This window comes from Drosophila erecta, unplaced genomic scaffold (genome assembly GCF_003286155.1).
Source record: "Drosophila erecta strain 14021-0224.00,06,07 unplaced genomic scaffold, DereRS2 tig00000126-arrow-pilon, whole genome shotgun sequence".
Lineage (NCBI taxonomy): Eukaryota > Metazoa > Arthropoda > Insecta > Diptera > Drosophilidae > Drosophila > Drosophila erecta.
The window spans coordinates 9,976,772-10,000,000 of NW_020825209.1; the positions used below are offsets into that span (position 1 = coordinate 9,976,772).

Sequence of the window (23,229 nt, forward strand, 5' to 3'; positions counted from 1 at the left end):
AACAAACCTTTCCTGCCTTCCAAAGACTAGGTGTCCACTGTGTTTAAGCCCATATTCCAGCGACTTCGTGTGAAGTCGAATAATTAGGGTATATGTATATTCCGATACGGCTTCGAACGCTGCCACGCCCCCTACGCTCCTACGCCCACCCGACCACACATGCCCCCACCAAGCTAATTATACGCGCCTCCAAATAAAAACAAACAAAGCGCGTGGACGCCGAGTTTGGAGGCAAAAGCCGAGGGGAACCGAAAGTGAAACGCTTATCACAAAGGTGCAGGCAGAATGCAGAAAATATTGGAGTAGGCGGTGGGGAGAGCGGAGCAATCGGGGGCTATATAGGGGGTGGGGCTCCGGGGGAGCACGGGGGAACGCCATAATGAAGCCATCGTCGTCGGCATGACCAGCGCGGCGTAATTACGCGCCCCCTTCGAAAATTGATGATTTTCATTAACGACTAGTTAATAACTTAGCCAGCGCGAGAAGGAGGGTTGGGGAATGGCTTTTGGAGATTGGAGATTTGGAGATTGGAAATGCGAGAGGCGTCTTTATTATCGATAGCCATCCAGAGGTAAACACAGAAGGCGAAGAATAAGAGCCAAAAGAACGGAATAATGTCTTCTCGTCTGCTTTCATCTTCGAATTCTCAATATTCGGCTGACATGTGGCCTCTGATTAAAGTGGAAAACATCGATTAATTTTATTGGATTTTCGTTGTGGGTGTTTTCAACAATGGCAATTCGTTTCGGACGGGTAATAATATTACGTTCTGGTTTTCTTCAAGACTTCCAACTTTTTTATCGATCTAGTTGAAGAATGAACGATAAGTTATCATGTTTATAAATTGGCTTCTTGGCGCTACTTAAATTGGCGTAAGACTCGTAATGGACTTCTGTGCAGATAGGTATGTACATTTTGTACTTGTGATAATAATTTTAAAACGATTCATCTGTGATATACATGTATTTTAAAGCAAAAAGTACGAATGCTGTTGGAAAAACAGTTATCTGTCCATAAAGCGGACAAAATGTTTGGATTTGCTGTGTGGCCCCGTTTGTGCGGCCAAGTCAACAAAAACAAGCGGCGGCAAACAAAACAGTGGCTATTTGCCGACAAACCGGCAACAAAATGTGTCGCGAGTGGCAATAAAACTAAAATAATTGCAGCGCCAGCCACAAAGCAAAAATGTTGCGACCGAACTGCGCAACTCTCAAACGTGATGCGAGCGAGATGTGTCTGAAGAGAGAGAGCGGCCGCGTTGTTGTTGTTGCTTTGGCGCAGCATCAGCAACATAATGGAGCAACATGTTGCAGGCGGCGATCTCCAGCGCGCACACACACACACGCAGCAGACGCGCACACGCACGTGCACAGACGACACCGAAAAACCGAAAAGCGAGCGACGAACGAAAACGAACACACAGTCGCCTGTGGACAAGCAGCCCGACTTGACGTTACGAACCGAACGCCGCCGAACGAACGGCGATTGAACGACGCGATTTGAGATTTTGGATTGGAGATTTGCGATTTGCGGTTCGAGAGGCTGGAGATTTGAGACGCGACGCGCGCTTCAAAAACGCCTGCGCAAAAGGCTACCAAAGCGGCGATTTCGAATTTTGTTGAGTGTTCAAGTGTGTTAACTGCAAAACTATTCGCGATTTGCTACTTTTTTGTTTGGTGCCTCTCTAGTGAGTTTTCGAACTATTGAAAATCACAGAATTTGAAGTTCTGGTTCAAGTTCTACAACTGTAAACGGTTTTGAAAATTTCAAATTCCCAATACTCGCTTTTTTTTATTTGTGATTTGCCGAAGCAATTTCTAAAACCACAGAACAGTTTTTGAACTGGAAAAACTGTAGATTTCGTTCAGCTTTGAGTGAAATTGAGTGATCAAAAACACCCACAATGAAATACTGGCCATTGAAGCAAGCCACTGAAACCCCAACCATGCCTGCACTGATCGGTGGACTGTTTCCCCTCCTGCTGCTGGGCACCATCAGGCTCTCCCCCATCCATTGCATCTCCAATGACGTGTACTTCAAGATGTTTCCGCAAGAGGCGCCGCCGGATGATCCGTGCTACAATAAGGCGCACGAGCCACGCGCCTGCATTCCGGACTTCGTGAACGCCGCCTACGATGCACCAGTGGTGGCCAGTTCCACGTGCGGGTCGTCGGGGGCGCAGCGGTACTGCGAGTACCAGGATCACGAGCACTCCTGCCACACCTGCGACATGGCGGATCCGTTGCGCAGCTTTCCAGCCCGCTCGCTGACCGATTTGAACAACTCGAATAACGTGACCTGCTGGCGCAGTGAACCGGTGACCGGAAGTGGAGACAACGTTACCTTGACCCTCTCGCTGGGCAAGAAGTTCGAGCTGACCTACGTGATCCTGCAGCTGTGCCCGCATGCGCCGCGGCCCGATTCGATGGTGATCTACAAGAGCACCGATCACGGGCTGAGCTGGCAGCCATTCCAGTTCTTTAGCTCCCAGTGCCGCCGGCTATTCGGACGTCCCGCCCGCCAATCCACTGGGCGCCACAATGAGCACGAGGCCCGCTGCAGCGATGTCACCAGACCACTGGTCTCCAGGATTGCCTTCAGCACACTGGAGGGACGCCCATCGTCACGGGATCTGGACTCGTCGCCGGTGCTGCAGGACTGGGTGACGGCCACCGACATCCGGGTGGTGTTCCACCGCCTGCAACGCCCCGATCCGGCGCTGCTCTCACTGGAAGCCGGAGGAGCAGCGGATTTGGCCAGCGGCAAGTACAGTGTGCCCCTGGCCAATGGACCCGCTGGCAACAATATTGAGGCGAATCCTGGTGGAGATGTAGCCGCAACCGGCGGTGGATTGCACTATGCCATCTCGGACTTTTCGGTGGGCGGACGGTGCAAGTGCAATGGACACGCCTCCAAGTGCTCCACGGACGCCAGTGGGCAGCTCAACTGCGAGTGCAGCCACAACACAGCTGGCAGGGATTGCGAACGCTGCAAGCCATTCCACTTCGATCGCCCCTGGGCTCGGGCCACCGCCAAGGAAGCCAATGAGTGCAAAGGTGAGTCAGCAAACCATTTACTATTTAATGTGTTAATCGGGATACGGGGTACGAATCTGGATGGGAGTAACTGGTTAAATGGACCCTTCATTGTGGGAATTATATATAATATATTAGCACCTTCACCTTTGTCTATGGATATTTGGTTTGGATAGATATCACATTTTACAAATAAAATGCTAGATATAGAACGAAATTCCGAAAACAATTTATTTGTATAATCAGGGCTTAAGATCCCAAAGAACGCTGTGCATTACCAAGGGCATGTTTGTATATTGAAATAAATAATTCAGCTCTAGGAATATTCTATAAACAAAGAACCGATTTCAGTTCACCATTCTTGTTTATTTATTACTAACGCAAGGAACGCTAAATAAACATTTTTGGTGGGGCTGACACATACCTATAAATCCAAAATTTCTTCAAAATAATTAAATATTATACAATTCTACGTTTTATATTGAGTTTGAGAGTCAAATGTTGCGTTGTTTTATATCGAACCCACCACTGGGAAAAATATAGGATTAGGCTTGGTTTTATTGGCCAATATTAGTGAGAGGGCTTATAAAAATACTCGAGGGATCTTACCTGAGCCTCGGAGGCTCTTTTACCTAAACTTCTGCTGCGCGGAATATCCCGGCCAGGAGATTTTACCGGGACACATCATACCTAGAGCGAAGTCAACCATCTCCCCCAAGAAAAAAGGGCAAAAGGGAAAATATCGATGCGAAATTATGTTACCTTCGGGGCGAGAAACCCCCAAGGACACTCTGCTCCTGGCCAGCCAGCCGCTCAATCTGTTGGGCAAACATATCGGGACACAAAGTTAAAGAACAGAAAGTTGGGATATCGGTGGAGTGCAGGGTTGCAAATGGTAATCTGGAGCTGGGAACGGGAACGGGAAGGGGAACGGGAACGGGGCACTGGCGACAACTCCATTAGAATTCAATTTTCGAGCCAGTCGCGTGTGTTTGGTCTTCATCTTAGCTCGGCACGGGGTTGCTCTTTTGCTCGCCCAGGATAAGAAGAAACCTGGAGGAGGGACAGGCTGGGGCATCGAAAATATGGAGAAAAAGCCAAAGGCATGAATGTTTGTGCTGCGGATTTGGCTTAGCCATAATTGAACAACTCGATGGACACGTGTAGAGCGTTATGGGGGAGGTATGCGCATAGAAAAACATCCGTAGGTAAGTGAGACCCAATCAAGTAGCAACTCTTGGGCCAACCCTCGCCACCGAGGCGAAATCGAGACGTTACCTTTGGCCAGGCTAAACAAGCAAACAAACAAACAACAGCACAAACATTCAATCAGCACACAATGGCGGGACTTCGAGGGCGATATGCCGCGTCCGATGTCCGGATTGCCGAATTCTAAGTTCTGAATCCAGAAACCCCGGGATAAACCCTCGCAATTAACCCTCTAAAACTCGCTGTGCTCGAACAATAAGCGCGAATTTAAGCGAAATTAATTTGATAAGCATTTTCAACAAGAGCGAACATAAAATTCCCGACAATCGCACATGAAAACGAGAGCAGGGAAGTTTTTTTTTTTCCGATTTTGATGCTGGAATTTTACTTCGTGCATTAGAACTGACAAACATGTAAGGGTTCACAAATGTCTGGCATGAAAAGGAGTGGGAGACGTGCCTTATGGTTTTATTAGAAAGTATGATATTGCATTTCATCATTTTCTAGGAGTTCTGTGCAGTATTCCAATGTTTATAAATACGTGTTCTGAAGTGTAGTTTACAGCCTGAAATATTTGTAAAATCAAACTGCATATGTAACCTACATATTTCTCATTGGGCTGCACTTCGTGTTAGATTGCTCCATGCGGATGGGAATCCCCACAAACTACTTGCCCCAAAAGCACTGGCATCATTCATTGCAGCACTTGATGAAAGTGTCCTTGGTGGTCATCACGTGCCATAACATTGCAATTTTTTCCTGCTCCAGTTGGAGGGCAATCCTAGGGGAGGGGCGTCAGGGGAAAGGACGTGCGACGGGGGACCTTTAGTATTGTTTAGTGCATAAATCACAGTCACACCATACGGGGCGGGAAAATGGAAAATGGGAGATGGAAATGGAAACGGAAGGCAGACGGTCTTATCAGAGGCCGGCACGTGTGCCCGGCTCTCCTCCTCCCAGCCACGCCCCCTAGTCCGTCCTTCGGTTTATTAGGGTTGCAAAATGCAACCGACCTCTGCCTCTCACCCCCTCGGCCCTCAGCTCAAAGGATCCGCGCAGCATATGTAGCATGTTTATGGACAAACGAAATTAACGTTGCCATCGCCGCTTTTGACGTTCAATGTGACCTCAAACAACGGCTACAAAAGCAACAAACACAACAAAAACAACGCGGACTACAACCAACAGGCAGCAATTACGGACCAAAAACAACAATGAAAGGGAAACGGGAAATGTCCAGCCCGGAAAATATTTCCGATGAGCGGTGTGAAAAGAAAAAACCACAGAAAATTCGGAAAAAGCGAACATATGCGAGCAGATTGCACTCGAATCGAATCGAAACGAAACGAAACGAAACGAACTGAAATCGGTATGGAAATCGAATCAAAGCGAATGGATTCGAATTGAAGGGCACGTGATGGTATCTTTTAACTAACTGCAAAACGATTTGGCTCGGCTTTTAATGAGCAGGCGGTAACAGCTGGCAATTTGCATGCAAGGACTCACTAAATTAGGAGTTTCCCAATTTATGCCACACATGGAAGGATTTTATGTTAAGTAGGCGGGGGAAGTCGGAAAAATCGAGGAATATTTAGGGAAATATACGTTAGTTTATATACGTAAACGTATTGGCACTTTCCGCAATGTATCATTTCACAATGATGCGCAAAAATCAATAAACAATTTGCAATGCACATATTTCTAGCCAAACATAATAAAGTAGAAAACTTTAAGGCGCAAGTTGGTATTATTTACGGCGTACTTCGTGGAAATATCTTTTAGCACCCGAGGGGTTCTCCAATGCCGATGGCCAAAATATGGATCATTAAATGGATCAACAAATACTAAAGCCATCTCTCGGCTTACAAAATATGCCCCTAAAAGGGCTAATATCTTGGAAAGCGAATTACGAAACGGTCCCCGGGAAATCGTGATTAATGCACAGATGCAGTCCCATTATTTCCGTGTGCGCCGGAAACCATCCATTCTCAACATTCTTTTACCATAAATTGCCAAACTTCCAACTCGGAGCACAAATTCGCCTTAGATTTATAGGTGTCGAGAACAAAGGAGTTCTCGCACATACATAATACATATATTTTTAATGAGTTGAGACGGCAGCCAGCTTTGACCCGCACTTAACCCCTCAATCATAGGGCGAATGCAGTTTATCACACACGAAATCGGGCCTAGGATCCAGAAATCGGAGGAGCTGCCTGCAATATATATTATATGCGATGGGTATATATGCACAGGCACATGGGAGTCATAAAGCTGAGCAGAGCAGCAGGAAATAGAGGAGAGACCCGTGTGATTTTCAATTTTAAGTTTATTTTCAATTTAAATTTGAACGAAAACAAACAAGTTCGTGAGATGCGGCTAAAATTAACGTCGGCGTTGAGATGGCGCGCAATAAATAAATTTAAATCCGCTAAAACGTTTGGCAAATCAAGACATTACTCATACGCCGTGTTTTTGCCGTGGCCGCACCAGAAATAGTTCCTCTGATGGACGGGCTGAAAATGCTTCGCTGCGGAGTGGTGATAAATGTGCCGGGGGCTTACGAAAATGCCGCGCAAATTAGCCAAACAATTTGTCCAACCAAAATCGAATGGAATGATTTGGCGGCCGCCGAACGATGTTTATATATCAACAGAGGAAAACAAGGGCATCAAAGCGAACTAATAAGGGGTGTTATTAATGATATATGAACATCATTATCAATTTCAGTTAGCTATGAACAAAGGTAATTCTTGGTATATTCAGCTATACAAAGATCAATTAATTTAGGCAATTAATTGGGACTCCATTTGCATAGCATGGATAAAAGGCATCTTTTAGCTTATTTGCACGGGAATACATAAAACATAATCAATGCTCAGGCAAGTTAAAAGTGCACTTGCTTTTTCTGTTGACCAAGTTAAAGGCGATGTCATTATTTGGTCCCATCACATTTGCCTCGTAAATGCATTTTCCCTCTGCCAGTTTTTGCTGCTATAACCAGATTTTTCCCTTGATACTTTCCGATCTTGTCTCCGTTTTTGCTGTTTTATTTTTCCTTTTTCGCCGGCTCCCCTGGACATTGATTCGAAATTGCATTGGCATGTCCTCAAGTTATTTGCCCATCCTTTTTCGAGGGGCTTGGGCTTTGTTTGGCTGTGATTCCGCTGCTTTGTGTGTGAATGTCCTGTGGCTATAATTTCGCACAGCATTCCCTGCCAGTCGCCTTATGTCAGTTTTCATCAGCAACATTTCATGAATTTTTCCCATTTTTTTTCACATGCCCATTTTTTCCACTGCTGCCACTGGGATAGAGATGAATGGATTGTGTGGCAATGAGTAGAAAGCGAAACGTGCAAAAATCCTTTCGCCTCGCCATCTACTCCGTTGTCATTTTAATTGTTGTTTACCGGGCTTGTCAAATGCGCACTTCAGTTGCAAAAAATACAGCAAAAAATACAAGAACATAACTAGACCACCTCTGCTGCCGACTTTCTGATGCCCTGCACTCTGGGCCTTGTCACTTTACTGAATTGGCCAGCTTAAAACCTGCGTGTGAAGCTGGCCAAGCTGATAACTGCTGATATACCGAAGAGCTGCCTGCAAAAACAATGCTGCATTACTATATCTAGTGCATCAATGTGTGCTTAATAGTTGCTAAGCCCAAAATGCATTTACCAGGTATGAAACAGAGGGAGCACTTCACCATTGGCAAATGAACGCCCCCAGGTGGCGCCCTTTCAGCCGGTGGGTCTGTCATTTTGGGGCCTGAATAGAACCAGGGACACCTAGACCATTCGTTATGACGGCCGGCTGTCTATGACGAGGCTGTCATCGCCACACGCTCTGATTTACTGGCCAGCACACGCTCGTCCTGACACATCCTCGTCCATGTATCCTGCCCATCCTGGGGCATAGATCCCGCCATCGGCTTTAATTTTGCACATCAGTATCTGGGAGTGCACTTTCGTCAGTAGTGTTTAGCTAAATGCAATACTTTTTACCATCATTTCGGTAATTAGGCTTTCCTAATTTAAGTTGTTATTTATTTGTTACTTATTTGCTGTATTTATTTATTGTTATTTATTGTTTGCAAGAGGCTGGCAATTTTTGCCTCTGGACTCTCGGTTCGGTTGGGCTGGGCTTTCAAGTGATTATGATTATTTTTTATGCACATAACGCCACAAAGCACAACATGCAACCCCAGCAGCCAAAATCCTTCGCAGGCTCATCAGCCAACGAATGTCAAAAGCAAAGGGCAAAGGCAGCCAGGACATAGGGAGCTCAAAAGTCAAACAAAGCAAAACAAAACGAAAAGTTAAGTCAGCAGCTTTGGGCGGATCGGTGAATGCAGTTACAACGAACCGTGTATGCCCTACACAGGGTGGGATAATAAATTGTGGGCAGTGTCGCAGAAACTACTAGGACTTGACCTTTTATTTTCGAAATCATTTTCATAATTTTTGTTGAAATTTTCTATCGTATCTTTTATTCTTGTCTGTGAGCGATGGACTTATGGGTCCAACTCCTTGCCAAAGTGCAAGGACAGCTCCTGGCCATTTCCATGCCACAGCTTCAAAAGGTAGAAAAAGGATCTGAGTCCTTCGCCATTCAGGCACATGTACGAGTATGTGTGCGTGTGTTTGGCTGCTGCTAGAAAATGGCCAAAGGCCAGCTGGGATGTGAGGACGAATGCCGTGCGTTGATTTTAACTGTTATTACTTGCGGGACGGGGGCGGGGATATATACATGGATATATGTATATATGTACATATCTCTGAGCGGGGAACTCGACCCCGTCGACGTCGTCTCTATTTGTCTGGCCATTTGAGTTTTGTGTAAGCAGTTAATTGGATCAGGGGCTGGCTCCCCTCAGATCTTAGCCCATCCCATGCCAGCGCCGGGCTTCCAGTCCGTGTGGCAAAGAAAACGGCATAAGAGATTGTTGCATACTTCATGGAGCTGTCGAATACATTTTTAATAGGCTCTGAATGCCGGGCCAGTTGGCAAATGTCAACACACAAGCTGGAGGAATGCCGGCGGTTTGGGTTTTTCACAGAGAGCGAGGAGGAGTCGTGTCTGTTCGTGGAATCTATTAAATCATTTTTGTTGCTAATACATTTGTATATACATAAATAGCAGCAAGAAGCATATGTGTACTTGCCACTTCCATTTTGCTGCTGCTGTTGCTGTTGGTGTTGGTGTTGGTGGTGTTGCTCTTGGGAATTCCTTTGAATTTGAATTCCCTTCGAAATGCGGCGAACTTGCAACTTGGGGCAGCTGCCCATGCGCAACAACAACATCAATATCAGCTGTCTGCAACAATAGACACGAAAGGCAAGGAAAAAGATAGCTGCACATGGGTGGCTCAAGAAGTTTTATAAATTGGCTCCAAATGGAGCCAATTTTTTTATACATTTTTGCATTTTTTATTAGGGGTGATATTACCAAAATTTGAAAAAAATGGCATACAAATTTAATTCTCCTTTTTGTATACAGTTCGATTGACAACTTATTTACGAGCTCAACGAGGTATAACATTCCCTATTTCGATCATTCTATTGTTTTGACCAAAATACTGTTTATTTTTGGACATATAGTCAGAATCAAATGTTATGTGGCAAGAACACCTTTGTGTCAATAAAACTAATTCCCCCATCAAGCTGATGTAAACAATGTTAATGTGTTTTGAACTAGTATGTGTAGTATTATCGGATCTGTTTGATCAACCCACTGTGGGCAGCATAATGATATGTATGGCATATCGGACATAAAAAGCCAGCAGCCGAAGGCAACCCATAAATCAAAATGTGTGCAGTGGCAACAACGACTTCTCACCTTCGACGGGCAAAAGAGGGGCGTTCGCTTGGTTTTGGGTATTCAGTTTTCAGTTTTCAGTTTCAACATGGTTTTCAGTTTTTTTCGGTGGAAACGCCGCTGCCAAGTGCCACTAAACGTAATGTAAATAAGCATTTAACAGCAATAGCAACAACATCCAGGCATCGAACAACCAACATCGCAGCAATAAATGGCATTACAAACAACGGGCAAATAAATCGCAGTGAAGCGCAAATGCACAGATGAAAAACTTGGACGCCGCCAAAGTTGCTGCCGCGCTTAACATTTACAACATGCAACACACAGGGAGAATTATGCAGGCAGTAGCAGCAGCAACATTGCATCTTGCAGCTTGCAGCTTGCACATGGCACATGGTGTTGCCGCCGACATGTTGACTTATGCCGCAGCAACACACTGCCAACTCGCAACAACTTCTCAGTTCCTCATCTGCAACTGCAACTGCATCTTTGGCTCCATCTCCAGCTGCATCTCCTCAGCCTCCGAAATGTTGCACGCTTCAAAACACTTGGACATGCGATTCGAGATTTGAGCAACAGCACTACACAGGAAACTTGCAACGGCCGCTGCAACTCGCCTTTTTATTGTTGCCGCCTGCACCTTGCCTTCTTCTTCCCATGGCCACCTGAAAAATCGGACAAAAAGGGAAATAATAACAAACAAGCAGAAGTTTGTGTGCTGGGCGCCATAAAATGGCCACAAGTGAAACATGTTGGTTATGGGAAGATTTACTGATTTACGGATTTACGGATAACCGCCTGTATAGGCTTGCAGCAAAAGTCATATATAACTATACATTTAACTAGCATCTAACAGAAAAGTCCTAGCCCATACAGACTAAACCTCATTTATTTACACAATTAATTTAAAATTGATTCGTTTGCGGTATGAGGAGAAAGCCAACTTTAGGCGAAATATCAACATTATAAGGGTCACACTTTAGCTAAATGACCAGTATAATTTTAAAAATCTACCCATTCCATATATACTTTGACTAATTGGATTTTCCATTTCCAAAGTGATTTATTTAGTTTCTTATAAATCTTGAACATTTCGTTCATAAATCACGTTGAGCAGAGAAAATGTATTTAAATTTTCCCATGAAAATTCATTCACACTTGCGTTACGTTTTGTGCCCCTGACCAAAGACACTAGAATAATAAGATGCACAACATTGGTTTTGCACTATGCAACCGCAGTGTATGTGTAGGGTATGTATGTATGTATGTATATATATGTATGCATGTATGTATATATATGTATGTGCGTATGTATGTATGTATGTATATGTATGTGCGTATGTATGTATGTAGTGTATGTGTTACTTGCACAACGTAGTAAAAATTGTCTTAATTAAAGTCTGAGGAATGTTTAACTTACTGTCGGAACACATAGTTATTGGGGCTTTTAATATTTGCTTAGGAAACATATTTTCGTGTAGCCCTTCTTGTAATTCCCAACTGGTTCTAGCGAGGACTGTAAGGCATGTCTTTAGAGTCACACCGGTCGAGCAGTGAGCGTAGTGTATGTGTAGTGTATGTGCCGCTGTATGGAAGTATGTATGTAAGTATTTATGTAAGTATTTATGTAAGTATTTATGTAAGTACGTATGTACGTATGTACATATGTGTGTATGTATGTATGTATGTATGTATGTATGTGTGTATGCATGTATGTATGTATGTATGTATGTATGTATGTATGTATGTATGTATGTATGTATGTATGTATGTATGTATGTATGTATGTATGTATGTATGTATGTACGTATGTAGGTATGTAGGTATGTATGTATGTATGCATGCATGCATGTATGTATGTATGTATGTATGTAGTGTTTGTGTTACTTGCGCAAAGTAGTAAAAATTGTCTTAAATAAAGCCTATAGAATGACCGAAACGTATTTGAAACGCATTGGCACAATGGCAACGTATCAATCAAATGTGTGAATCAAAATCTGTCCTGTTTTTTCAAAAATTCGAGAGACCCTGGAGTCAGCTCTAGAAAAAATCGTGTGCAAAAAAATCGTATGGCGTTACGCATCTTATTATTCTAGTGCCTTTGCCCCGACTAACCTATTTTGATGCAGCATTTAGTCAGCCTACTTGATTGATATGTTCTTGGGTTTACTTTATAGATAAACAAACACACGGGTCTGCTTTTTAGTTTCTCACTTTTTATACGCCTCGAACTTTTTCATTTTTTGGGGGCAAATTAGCTCTCACCCCATGCGAACATGCCATAAAATCTGATCCAAATACAGCTAATTATCAAGTAAAGTACAGAACATTCGCCCCTTCACAGTCTTTTCAACCTGTCAGCGGGAAAATGCATCCTAGAAAGAAGGAAAACCTGCTGAAATCTCGAAAACGGGGCGAAGAAGTTGCGCAAAGTGGCCAAAAAGAAAACGATGTGGATGACGCCTCTCAGTCGGCGTCAGGTGCATCATAGGTGTGAAGTGCAATCAAAAGCTACACTCAGAAAACTTCACTCGAACTTCTCCCCAAAAGTTATAGCTTGGGCAACATGCAGCCCAAGAAATCGAAACCATTTTATTTTCCTTCAAGCAGAGCAAGTACTTTAATTGAACGAAATTTCACAACCTAGCATAATTACTATTTTATTTCTATATACTGCTGGGTATTTCTTAGTACTATTCAAATCTGACATTTACATCAGGAATAGTTTATAGCATAGGTTAGTTAGTGCCTTTTATTGTGCATAAAGTTGTACCTTTACCAACTCTGCAGTTATACCCCGTTCCAACTGCCCTGAAGCACTTTACATGCATATACTCTGCCAGAGTTTTTTAGTCAAATAAAAAGCTCATTAGGCGAGTTGACCAAATTGCAACATGTTTCCTAATTTCCTTGTTGTTTTCCGTCGTCGTTTGTTTTTTATACATTTTTGGGAGGGCGGCGGCCACGCCTGTAGAAAAAAGCCAATTCAAATATTAACCCTCCAACTTCCCCCACCCCCGCCCTCGCCCTTGGCAAACAAGAGATAAACAAACAGGCAACGAGAAAAATAAAATGAGATAAAATAAATGAAAAGCAAATTCAAGTTGGAAAAGCAAAGCTTCAAAATCAAGCGGGAGACGTTAAAAGTCATTAAAATTGAAACTGTCGAATGATGCTCACGGGCGAAGGGGCGGGGCTATGGGCGGGGGCGTGGCCAGGGGGGGGGTCCATTCCAGCAGGTGTGTACAACTCGCCCAGGGTCAGGCAAATAATTAACTCTGAGCCGATTTTGGGCTGCGAAAGTTACAACGGCCTATCACTCAGAGGCATCGGGTTTTTATTTTGGGCTGGAAATTAATTTTCTCACACACTGGGGGAAATTTGAGGAGAGAGCTTCGCCCAGGTAACTTAATTACAAAGCTCTAGATCGGAGCAAAGATGACCGTTTGATTATCTAGTGGGAAATAGCTCGAGGTGTTACTCTACGTGGACTTTTGTTATAGTTCAGAAAGATGTGTAGGCCCTCGAACATACTACAATTTAATTAGAGTTGGGGTAAATAAAAGTCTTTTTTCCAAATTCTCAACAGGTATTCCAAAAATTGATGAACGATGAACCAAAAGCTGTCATTCCTCAGACTAATAACCGTAATGAATCCGAATTCGCCTTGACTCTGCTGCCAATTTGACCAACAATTAGATACATTTTATTTTATTACTCTGTGGGTTTCGGAAAAGTGTCCAACAAGTGAGCAAAATACAGCAAACTACAGCAAACTACAGCAAACTACAGCTCCCTTGGTAGTTTGGTCGTCGGTAAACCTCATTGATCCCATCTCACTTTGCATTTGCCCGTCCAGGCATCCATCGATGTTATGCGGGGTGTATGGGGTATTTTAGCTTTAATTAAATTTTACACAAATATTTTGTGCGATGCGAAAGTATTTCCCAAATTGAAGTTCTATGCCGACGTAGCCACCCCGAGTTTCAGCCGAATGGGGATGCTCATTGCGGACGAGCAGGGGATTTTGTATGGGATGGAGTTGGGCTGAAGTTCTGGGATGGGAGGATGGGATTTCGGGGTCCTGACAAATGGTCACCTGTTCGAAAGGTAAGACCCCGAAAGGGTTGGGACTATCTTGTCGAGATTTCTCGACTCTTTTCGCTGCCTGACAGGCGCCAAAAGACGACGAGATTAAGTCATCGAAGCGGCAACTCGGAAAAAGGGAAAGCCAGCCAACAATAATCTAGCTTTCATTGTCTTGAGGGTGGTGGTTGGGTGTTTTGGGTGGCACTCATCGTTTTCCCTGTTTCAAAAATATTTTCATTTGACAAATTTTAGATTTCCTTTTCATTTCTCGCTTTCGGTGGTTGGTCTTGTCTCTCTCAATTCTTTTTTCTTTTTTTTTTTTTGGGCTGGAGTGGCATTTACTTGCCGTAGGCAAAACGGGCTCACTTTAATTTGGTTTCTTTTCTTTTATTTATTTTTTTTTTTTTGCCTGCTGCTCAAGCACGTAATTATCCTTTTTTGAACGCTTACCCTCAACTCCGAGCATCTTTTTCTGGCCTTTTGCATTCCGGTAACTTGTTTATTTATTTATTTTCGGCTTTCCTTCTGCCGGCTGACTGGCTGACTGGCTGGCTGGCTGAGCCACTCCAGTCCATTCCCATTTTATGACATCTTGTTATTTTTATTGTTATTGAGTTTTGGCCTTTAGTCCCCCACACACACAAACACGCAGTCACAAGTCGTAGATATTCCCATTGTTAATGCCATATTATTAATTTTTGAGGTCTGCAAACGATCCCATTAGGCAGTCGTCCCCAAAGAACATTGACAACTTCATCAGGGCGCGGGGAAATGTCTCCCGAGAAACAAGACAACTTTTTGGGAGGAGGGTCTGGAGAAGCGGATCAAGTATCGTAAGACCCGTGTCAAAAGAAACTCCTACTAATCTTCGTTCTACATGATCCAACAACATTGATTAGAAATCAAAGCCTTTTGCCGGAACCACAATTTTCGCAGCCCAACAGCAACCCGTAATCAAATGCAAATTATCAACACACACTGGCGAGTAAAACTATGTTAAAGGCGTGTCTACAAAAGAAAAAGTTTCGATTCGGCCTTTTTATTTTATTTCATTTTATTTTTCCTCCCGAATTTCGTGTGTCCCTCCTTCCTGACCACTAAATTTATGTAGATTTACTGTGGGCAGTTGTGTCTGTGTTCGATTTTCGGTTTTCTGCCCTTTATTTTGGTTTTTTGTCTGTGATTGAGACATTTCCAAGTGCGACTTCTTGGCCATGGTCAATTAAAATGTAGCGGAGGCTGGAAACAGAGAAGGAGAGATTTCAGCTGAAGAAGATAGTCGAGTTGGCTAATACACTGAAAAGAAGAATGGAGAAACTAACTGCATTATAGCAACCGAACCAAGTTGGTTAGCTATTTCTTTTGAATTCTGCTTGAATTAGGGGTATATATTTCGTTGAAATAAATGTATTTTTATTGGCTAAAGTAGTATGATACCCTGCCAAGCTCACCCGAGTTAGGGTATCTAACGCTAAGCCGCTGGCCAAGATCCACCGGGCAACGCCTATCGATTTCAATGGGCCAACACGCCAAAGCGCAATCAAAAAGCGTTTTTAATAATGCGCTAAGTGATTGTTAAGCGCTGGTGGAGATGGAGAGCCCAGCTCGATGGCTTTCCCAATCTCACAGCTCACAGCTCACAGATTCCAAAGTCAGACTGGAGTCGTTAATGAGTCTGTTGGTTGGACAACTGCGACCTTCGGTGACACCCGCATCTTCCACTGGGAAATGAAGTTGGATTTCTAAATTGGTATGCATAGCCATTTACTCGGGGAATTTTTGTTTCAAAACGAAAAAACTCTGAGTGAATACTAAGGCATGTATTTGCTACATTTTTTCCCAGTGTGGCTGTTGCGTTTTAGGGCTTGGCCTTTTTGCCGGCTTATTAAAACTCAATTACATTTAATTAATCAACCAGACGAGGATAGCAGCTCCGACACCTCGTCGCAATGACGTTGCACAATCGCTGGGAAGGGAAAACCTGGGGAAACTAAGTCTCCGTCTCCGTCTCAGTCTCCATCTCAATCTCGGTCTTAATCTGAAGAACTGGCAAATCGGCATTGGCTTCATTAGCGACGAAACAAACACCAAATTATCGGCTCAAACAAATTGAAGTTGCTCATCTGCATGCGTAAACAAATCGGCCAAGTTCCCTGATTGGAGGCGACAAATATTTCGAAACCGATTCCGGTCTGTGGAACGCTGCAAGTGAAAGGTGGCAAGATGGAAAGGTGGCAAGATGTGAAGATGACGATGGGAAAACGATGAGCCTCCTCCGCCAAACCAACCGATGAATGGCCGAGGCCTCAATGAATGGCTGTGAATGGATATCGGTGGTCATTCAAGGCGTTTGGCCAGAACTCAGGTGAGGAGTGCAGTGCCTTGATTTCTTCATTTCCAAGTCCATTAAGGGGTGAAGGTTGGCTAATCGAAAGAAGAGCATGAAGTTGTGCCTTTATAAGCTTTTAATTAGTGCAAATGCAGACGCTATTCGACCTAATTCCCTTAGTTTTAAGAATGAAACTTAAATTCCGGCATGAAATAACTCCTTTATTAAAAACAACTTTAAGCTTAGCTACTAAATGCCAGCAATTATCCACTTTTATTTGCTCACGAGAACTTTGGCCCATTTCCAAGATTTCCTATCGCACTCAACTATTTAAGAAGCTGCGCAAACAAAGCGCGCCCAAAAAATAAATATAACCCGAAACTACAAAAAAGAAACAAAGAAAAAAGGAGAATGCTTTAGCCAAGTGACACGACTTCTTTATACCCATTTCTTGATTGCACTGCATACGCATTTCAGTAAAAACGAATATGGACAATGCATAAACATATAATATTCCCATAAGCAAAAGCGCTTTAAAATTTGCCAAGCGGAAACTCAAGAAAACCGGTGACATTATACCCAATATATTTTTAGTACCCCTTATAAAAACTGGGTAAGCCGAGATTAAAAATGACAAACAATGCAGCGAAAGTCGCCCAGTAATAATATTTGTACACCTCCCCCGGTAAGTTTTCGCCCAGTTTCCAGCAGTTTTCCCCAGATTTTCCACCCGCTGGGGAACCAGAGGAAAAATTACTTCATTAAAAGTTCGAAATGAAGAAGAAGTGTCCGAAAAAAGGTTGTCGAATGCAAAGACTCAGGGAGCTGAGGTGTCCAGCTGCCGTCCCGATAAGAAACTCATAATTGGTGTCATTAAAAAAGCCATTTCGGAAGTTGTTAATCTTCCGCCGCGTCGCATCGCGTGGGGCCAACAATTATGCCAACTGGCGGGGGACTCGGCTCCACGGTAAAAGTCAACTGAAGATACATAAATATGTAATTTATTAAAAGAACAGCAGCGAACCCGCTGCAGAAGAAGCAGGCGGCTGAGAAAAGCGTTTACAACAATGGCTTGACTTTTGTTTATTGTTATCATTATTTAGCCAACTGATAAGACGTCGTCCAGGGATTTGAAATAAAAAGTAGCCACGGAACGGGGTTCTGTGCACCGTCTCCCTGACAATGTAAAAAACAGCTCGTTTTTCATATATTTCTGGGCTGAGCAGCGTAGTCGCCTTCTTTGTTCATCTTTTAATTATAAAGTGCGATAAATGTGACACAAAAAGTTGCGAAAGATAGTGAGCAACAAAAAAATACCACGGGGACAGCAAAAAAGTTTTGCCACGTAGCGAAAGCCGAAATGCCCGATACTCTACCCTTTCCTATAATCTCTCAAGTTATTATTAACCCAAAGTTCAGCTTTAAATGGAAATATTCGATGTGTAAGCCACATTCTGTTTGAATGGATGATTTGAAATGTGCGGACCCAGTATGCCTGAGAATTAAATTTCTAAAACTCCAAGATAGTGTACAACATAAGAACGGCAATCAAAAGTCGTTAAGGGCATTGCGAGATCTTTTTGCGCTCGTTGTTTGTGTGTTTTTTAGGCCCGCCTGCTGCCTGCCTTTGTGAATAGCATTTAATAAACACCAGGACACCCAGGATGTTGGAAAAACAAGGACTATCCCTATCCCTATCCTATCCTATCCTATCCTATCCTATCCTAGCCCACTCCATGGCATCCAATCCCCTAGGCTTGCTTTATGAAATAGCAAAATGTCCCATAAAGTAAAATGGCATAAGATAGTAGGCGACGTTTGGGCCAGAAATACTGACCACAAAACTGGCTGTAAAGGGAGCCAGCTACTCGTACATGGCCATCTTGTGTTGCGGCTTTGTCTTGCCCATAAATATTATCTGCACTTGTTGGCCTATAACTTTGCACTGGCTTCTGTTTCGTTGGTTCTTCTTCTCTGTTTTTTTTTTTTTTTTTTGTTTGTTTTTTTACGACTACGAGGACTAAAGTTGTGGCAAAAGTTGGTTTTCGTCGCCCCAGTCAAGTGTTAATTTCTTCCCCTGCAATTAACTTTTGCCTCTCTCTTTGAAAAGAAAACGAACCCCATCGGAATTGAAAGCCTGAAAAGGAGCATTGATAGCCGGAAAAGGCAGAAGATACTTTCAGTGCTCTTGAGATGTATAGATAGCATTGTCTTAATATGCAAATTGCATTGTTTCTCTACGGCAGTCGTTGTCCTAAGGTTCAATTGGAGCGCAGATCGGCTTCCGTTTATCTCTTTGACCTCGAGCGTTTCTGGAAAACAGCAGACCAGATAAATATACAAGTATGTACAAATATTAATAAAGATTCGGCTGGACTAGCTGCCTAGCTGGAATCATGACCACACAGAAAAAAGCATAGGCAACGTTCAACTCGCTTAAATGCGAAAAATAAAACGGGAAAGCGCACATTGAAATTAACGAATAAATAACCTAGATAACAATTGTTTAGATATTCAATTTCATAAATAGATGAGCATTATTTTCAGTGCAGATCGCGTTTGTCGCGGGAAAAGCCTTGCACATTTTACTTATTATCATTGTTTTGGCCCATTGTGATTTGCTTTTGGCTCTGGCCCCGTTCATGTTACTTTCACGACTTGTCCTCTCTGAATCTGAATTTGCAACTGTATCTGCATCAGCATCTGCATCTGTATCTTTGTCCCTATATCTCTGTCCACGGCCATTGACAATATACTTTATTCAGGCATTCAGGTGAATGGCACTGCCAAATAATAGTAGCTATCGGGTAACCGTTTTGTCAAACTACGACTACATACCTCGACTTGACTTAACTCGACTTGGCCTACAGGATTTGGGGGCATCTAGATAGTCATCTGGCCGGATTTCAATGGGAAAACGGCAAAGGACCCAGGAGTTGTGATCAGCAATCGTGTGAGAAACTAATAATCCATAGACACACTTTGCATATCTCATCTGATTCAGATGAATATTCCCAGCTGAATTTGCTAAGAAGTTCGTTTTATCGCGGCCTTTTAAACACAAATAATTCCCAATCACTGCCTCAGTTTAATGGCCATTATATGTGTCTCTGATCCCGCCTGCCTGACAACAGAATGTTTATGATGGGATGGACTAGAGATGGGACTAGAGATATCCCTTCCCGAGGCGAACAGGTTCATTAGAATTGGGAAATGTTGGTAAATGAAATGTGATGGTGATGAGACAGCAGGGGAATTGAGATGGACTTGTGGAATAGCGATAAAGGATAACAAATGTGCACTTCTAAGCAGCAGGAATATGAAATAAATAAAGATTACAGCAGCTATTTATTATTATAAATAATCCATTTGATAATTGCATTTGAGCCAATTCGATAGAACATTTCATTTAGCATCCCTATACCTGGCTGAGTCCCAGATTCTCTACAGCATCTGGTCGATTTCCAGGCTCATCGGCCAGCGCTTTCCACTTTTATGGCTTAATAGCTCTCAATGGAAATCGATTTATGTTGTCACTAATTGATTAGCAGCAGCTTTATCCCTGTCCAGTCGGCATATCCCGCCTTATATGTTTGCGTTTGCATGTATTTCCCCTCAGCACCCCGAGCTCATAATAAAACATAACCATTTCCATTCCGACCACCGTTTGCACACCTGTTAGGAAGGTCCCTTTTGGGCGGCGATTTCCGAAAACCCAGAAGAAAAGGCTTGCCAATGCCAATCGGCAGCCCCCTCCCCTCCCTTCGCCGGCGAGTGAATGAATGAATGTCAATGCGAATGCGAATGCGAATGTGAATGTGAATGCGAATTTGAATGCATTGCAACCGTCTGCCTCGCCGTCTGTCCGTCCGTCCATCTGTCCGTTTGTCCGTTTGTCCGTGTGTCCGTGTTCACGGACAAATGTAAATAAATGCAAAGGCTGCACGAGGGACGTGGCTCCTCTGCTGGGCCTTCATACATACATAGTTTTGCATGCATTTTCCTTCAAGACACTCGAAGAAATAATAAGAGTTTTGTTGATAATATATGAAAGTGCCAACGTTGCACAATACGTTTTTAGATATTACAAAAATGGGCATTAAATATAAATATTTAAGGTAATATTATTTAGTAGAAGAATAAAGAAGAATATTGTTGAGTAACTAATATGTAAAGAAGAATATTATTTAGTAACTTCTATTTGAAGAAGAATATTGTTTGGTAACTAATATGTAGGGAAGAATATTATTTAGTAGCTGATATGTAAGGAAGAATAATGTTTAGTAGCTAATATGTAGGGAAGAATATAATTTAGTAACTAATATGCAAAGAAGAACGCTGATTACATTACAAGTGTAGAACTGCAACGCTTGCCACAAATAGAAACTTGTGATCCGTAATTTCCTTGTAAGCACTCCTTTCCCATTTTTTCGAGTGCAGAATAAGGGCCAAAATGTGCAACATGGCAAGAGCAGAGCAGAGCAGCTGCTGCTCGGAAAACTCATTGAACAATTGACCAAATCGAAGCCTCAAACTCGGGACAGACAATAAATGCACAATGCTCACTCACCCCTCCCCGGGTCCATAAATGTACTGATGTCTGCCGAAGAGTACGAAAATGTGGCAAAAACCAGAGGGGTACAAGATTAAAATCCATGAAAACGAAACCGAGTCGGCCGACACGCCCCCTTTTTTCAGTTTTTTTCCTGCTAGTTTATCTCATGATGACCGGGCATACATGCATGCATGTACCTCCATTCCCGGCTCATTGTCATATCCAAAATCCGCATCCGAATCCGAATCCGAAATCCAGTGGCATTGTGCGACTTTGGGCCTCTGGTGGCATCTTATTATTAATTTGCTTAAGTGCCATAAATGGCAAACAGAACAGGGAAACCGAAGGAAGCGGCTTCCCAGCCCGGGGACACAAAAGGATTCAAGTTTCTGAGCCCAGGCCGCCCAGCTGGAGATTTTACACGTACTCCGATCTCGGCTCCTGACCATGACGAATTGCCAAAACTACAAAACTACAATAAAAAGAGGGAGAAACTACTTAAAAAGTGAATTGCTGGATTCTGGGGAATCCGAGTGCTCTTACAACAAAATTGCAGAATAATATGCAATCGGAATGGGCTCCAGGAAATTAAAGGTTGCCTTTTCACCTGCGCGACATGGGATCACCTGGAGGTCAAAAAGTGCCAAGTCATAAATTTATGCGATTGTCTTTGTACATTAGTTGTTTTTACTTGAAAGCGCAAGTGACTTGTAGTTTTTGTTGCCCAGGACTATTGTCGATATAGCAACAGCAAGTTACCCGGATTTGCCGGATTTGTTAGAAGCATTTAAGTGCCAAATGAAATTCAATTTATATTTACAAGTCGGCGGAGCCCCAACTAAGTGCCGCCAAAAAATGGCAACAAGTGTCAGCAATCGGAATATAAGCGAATATAAAATAACTGAGCAATCTGCAAGCAACTGCAAGTGACATTGAAAACTCCACCAGAGCTCGACCCCAACTCGTGTCCCCCATCCAACTCAACCCAATCCAGGAATGGAGGAGCTGATTTATGTTTCGTTGGCGGCTGCATTGGGGCATCTTTGACCTTTCGGAGGCATCGCATTTCATGGAGGGTTTCTGGGGAATTTGTTCGGACATCGCAGATAGACTATCTGCCAGATACTATGCGCAATGTGCGGCGGGAGATACGATTTTTAATTGACATTCACACGACGACACAAAAGGGCTGCAGGAATGAATGGGTGAATGAATGGTGTGAGTGTGATGGAGTGACGGGGTTTTCTGCTTAATTAAATGCAATCTACAACTCTATTGGGAATCAGTAGCCAGGCCATTTTCGCGCATTTAAAAATCATTTATACGAATTAGCCCCTGGCAAATGGTAATTAAGGCGTGGCCCATGGGCACAGAGTCCACGATTTCCCACACACACAGCACAAGAGGCAAGCGGCAAGAAGCACACACGTGCAGAGCTCCAAAAGATAAGCAAACGAAATGCAAATGATACAAATGCAGCAAGTGCAGCAAATGCAACAAATGCAACTGCAAGGCCCCGAAAAAGGCGAGAAAAATGTTAAACAAAACATATTGCCGCAATTGGAGGCCATGTGCGGTGCGGCAAGTGCTGGCTGACATTTCAACACCACGAACCCAGCACCACCAGTTCCACCACCAACTCAGAGCCCAACTAGCACCACTTTGATCCACAGAAGCGGCAGTGCACTGCGAGAAAATAGGGCATGCAGCTAATCCGAAATCACAATTCCCTGTGCAGTTATGATCTCGCGGGAAATGATCTTGAGGAGATTTACAGAACTGGCATTATTTTATATATTAGTTGCACTCATTTCTCCCTGTGCACACGACTCTGAATCCGAAAAGCGAATCCCAATCAAAACAAAGATCAAAACCCAGCAGCAACAACAACGCGCCACTTGAGCGGTACTAGCGGTATGAAGTTGAAGACGATGATGAGGGTGAGAACGGGTATGGGGAAGGGGAAGGGGAAGGGGCTGAGCGGTACGGGTACGAGCGGTACGGGCGATCAGCGGGCGGGCGGCGGCAGCGGAGACCTTTCACCTCACCTGCAAGTGTTGTTGATCTAGCTGCTGTTTTGTTTATCCGCCAGATACACACACCCAAGCCCGCCAGCTACAGATACAGATACATATGCTCATTTCAACATTTGAAACTGCAGCACACTCAATTGAGTTTGCTTTGTCTGCGATCTC

General features: G+C 43.5%; 1 protein-coding gene across 1 annotated transcript in view; it reads left to right on the plus strand.

The window, feature by feature from the left end:
* The first annotated feature begins 1,330 nt into the window (after nt 1-1,330).
* LOC6550627 (netrin-A) overlaps nt 1,331-23,229 on the plus strand; it is a 43,043-nt gene continuing 21,144 nt past the window's right edge. The window contains exon 1 of the mRNA XM_001978130.3: nt 1,331-3,056. Coding sequence (XP_001978166.2) covers nt 1,904-3,056 — 1,153 coding nt within the window. The 5' untranslated portion in view covers nt 1,331-1,903. The remainder of the gene's footprint in view (nt 3,057-23,229) is intronic.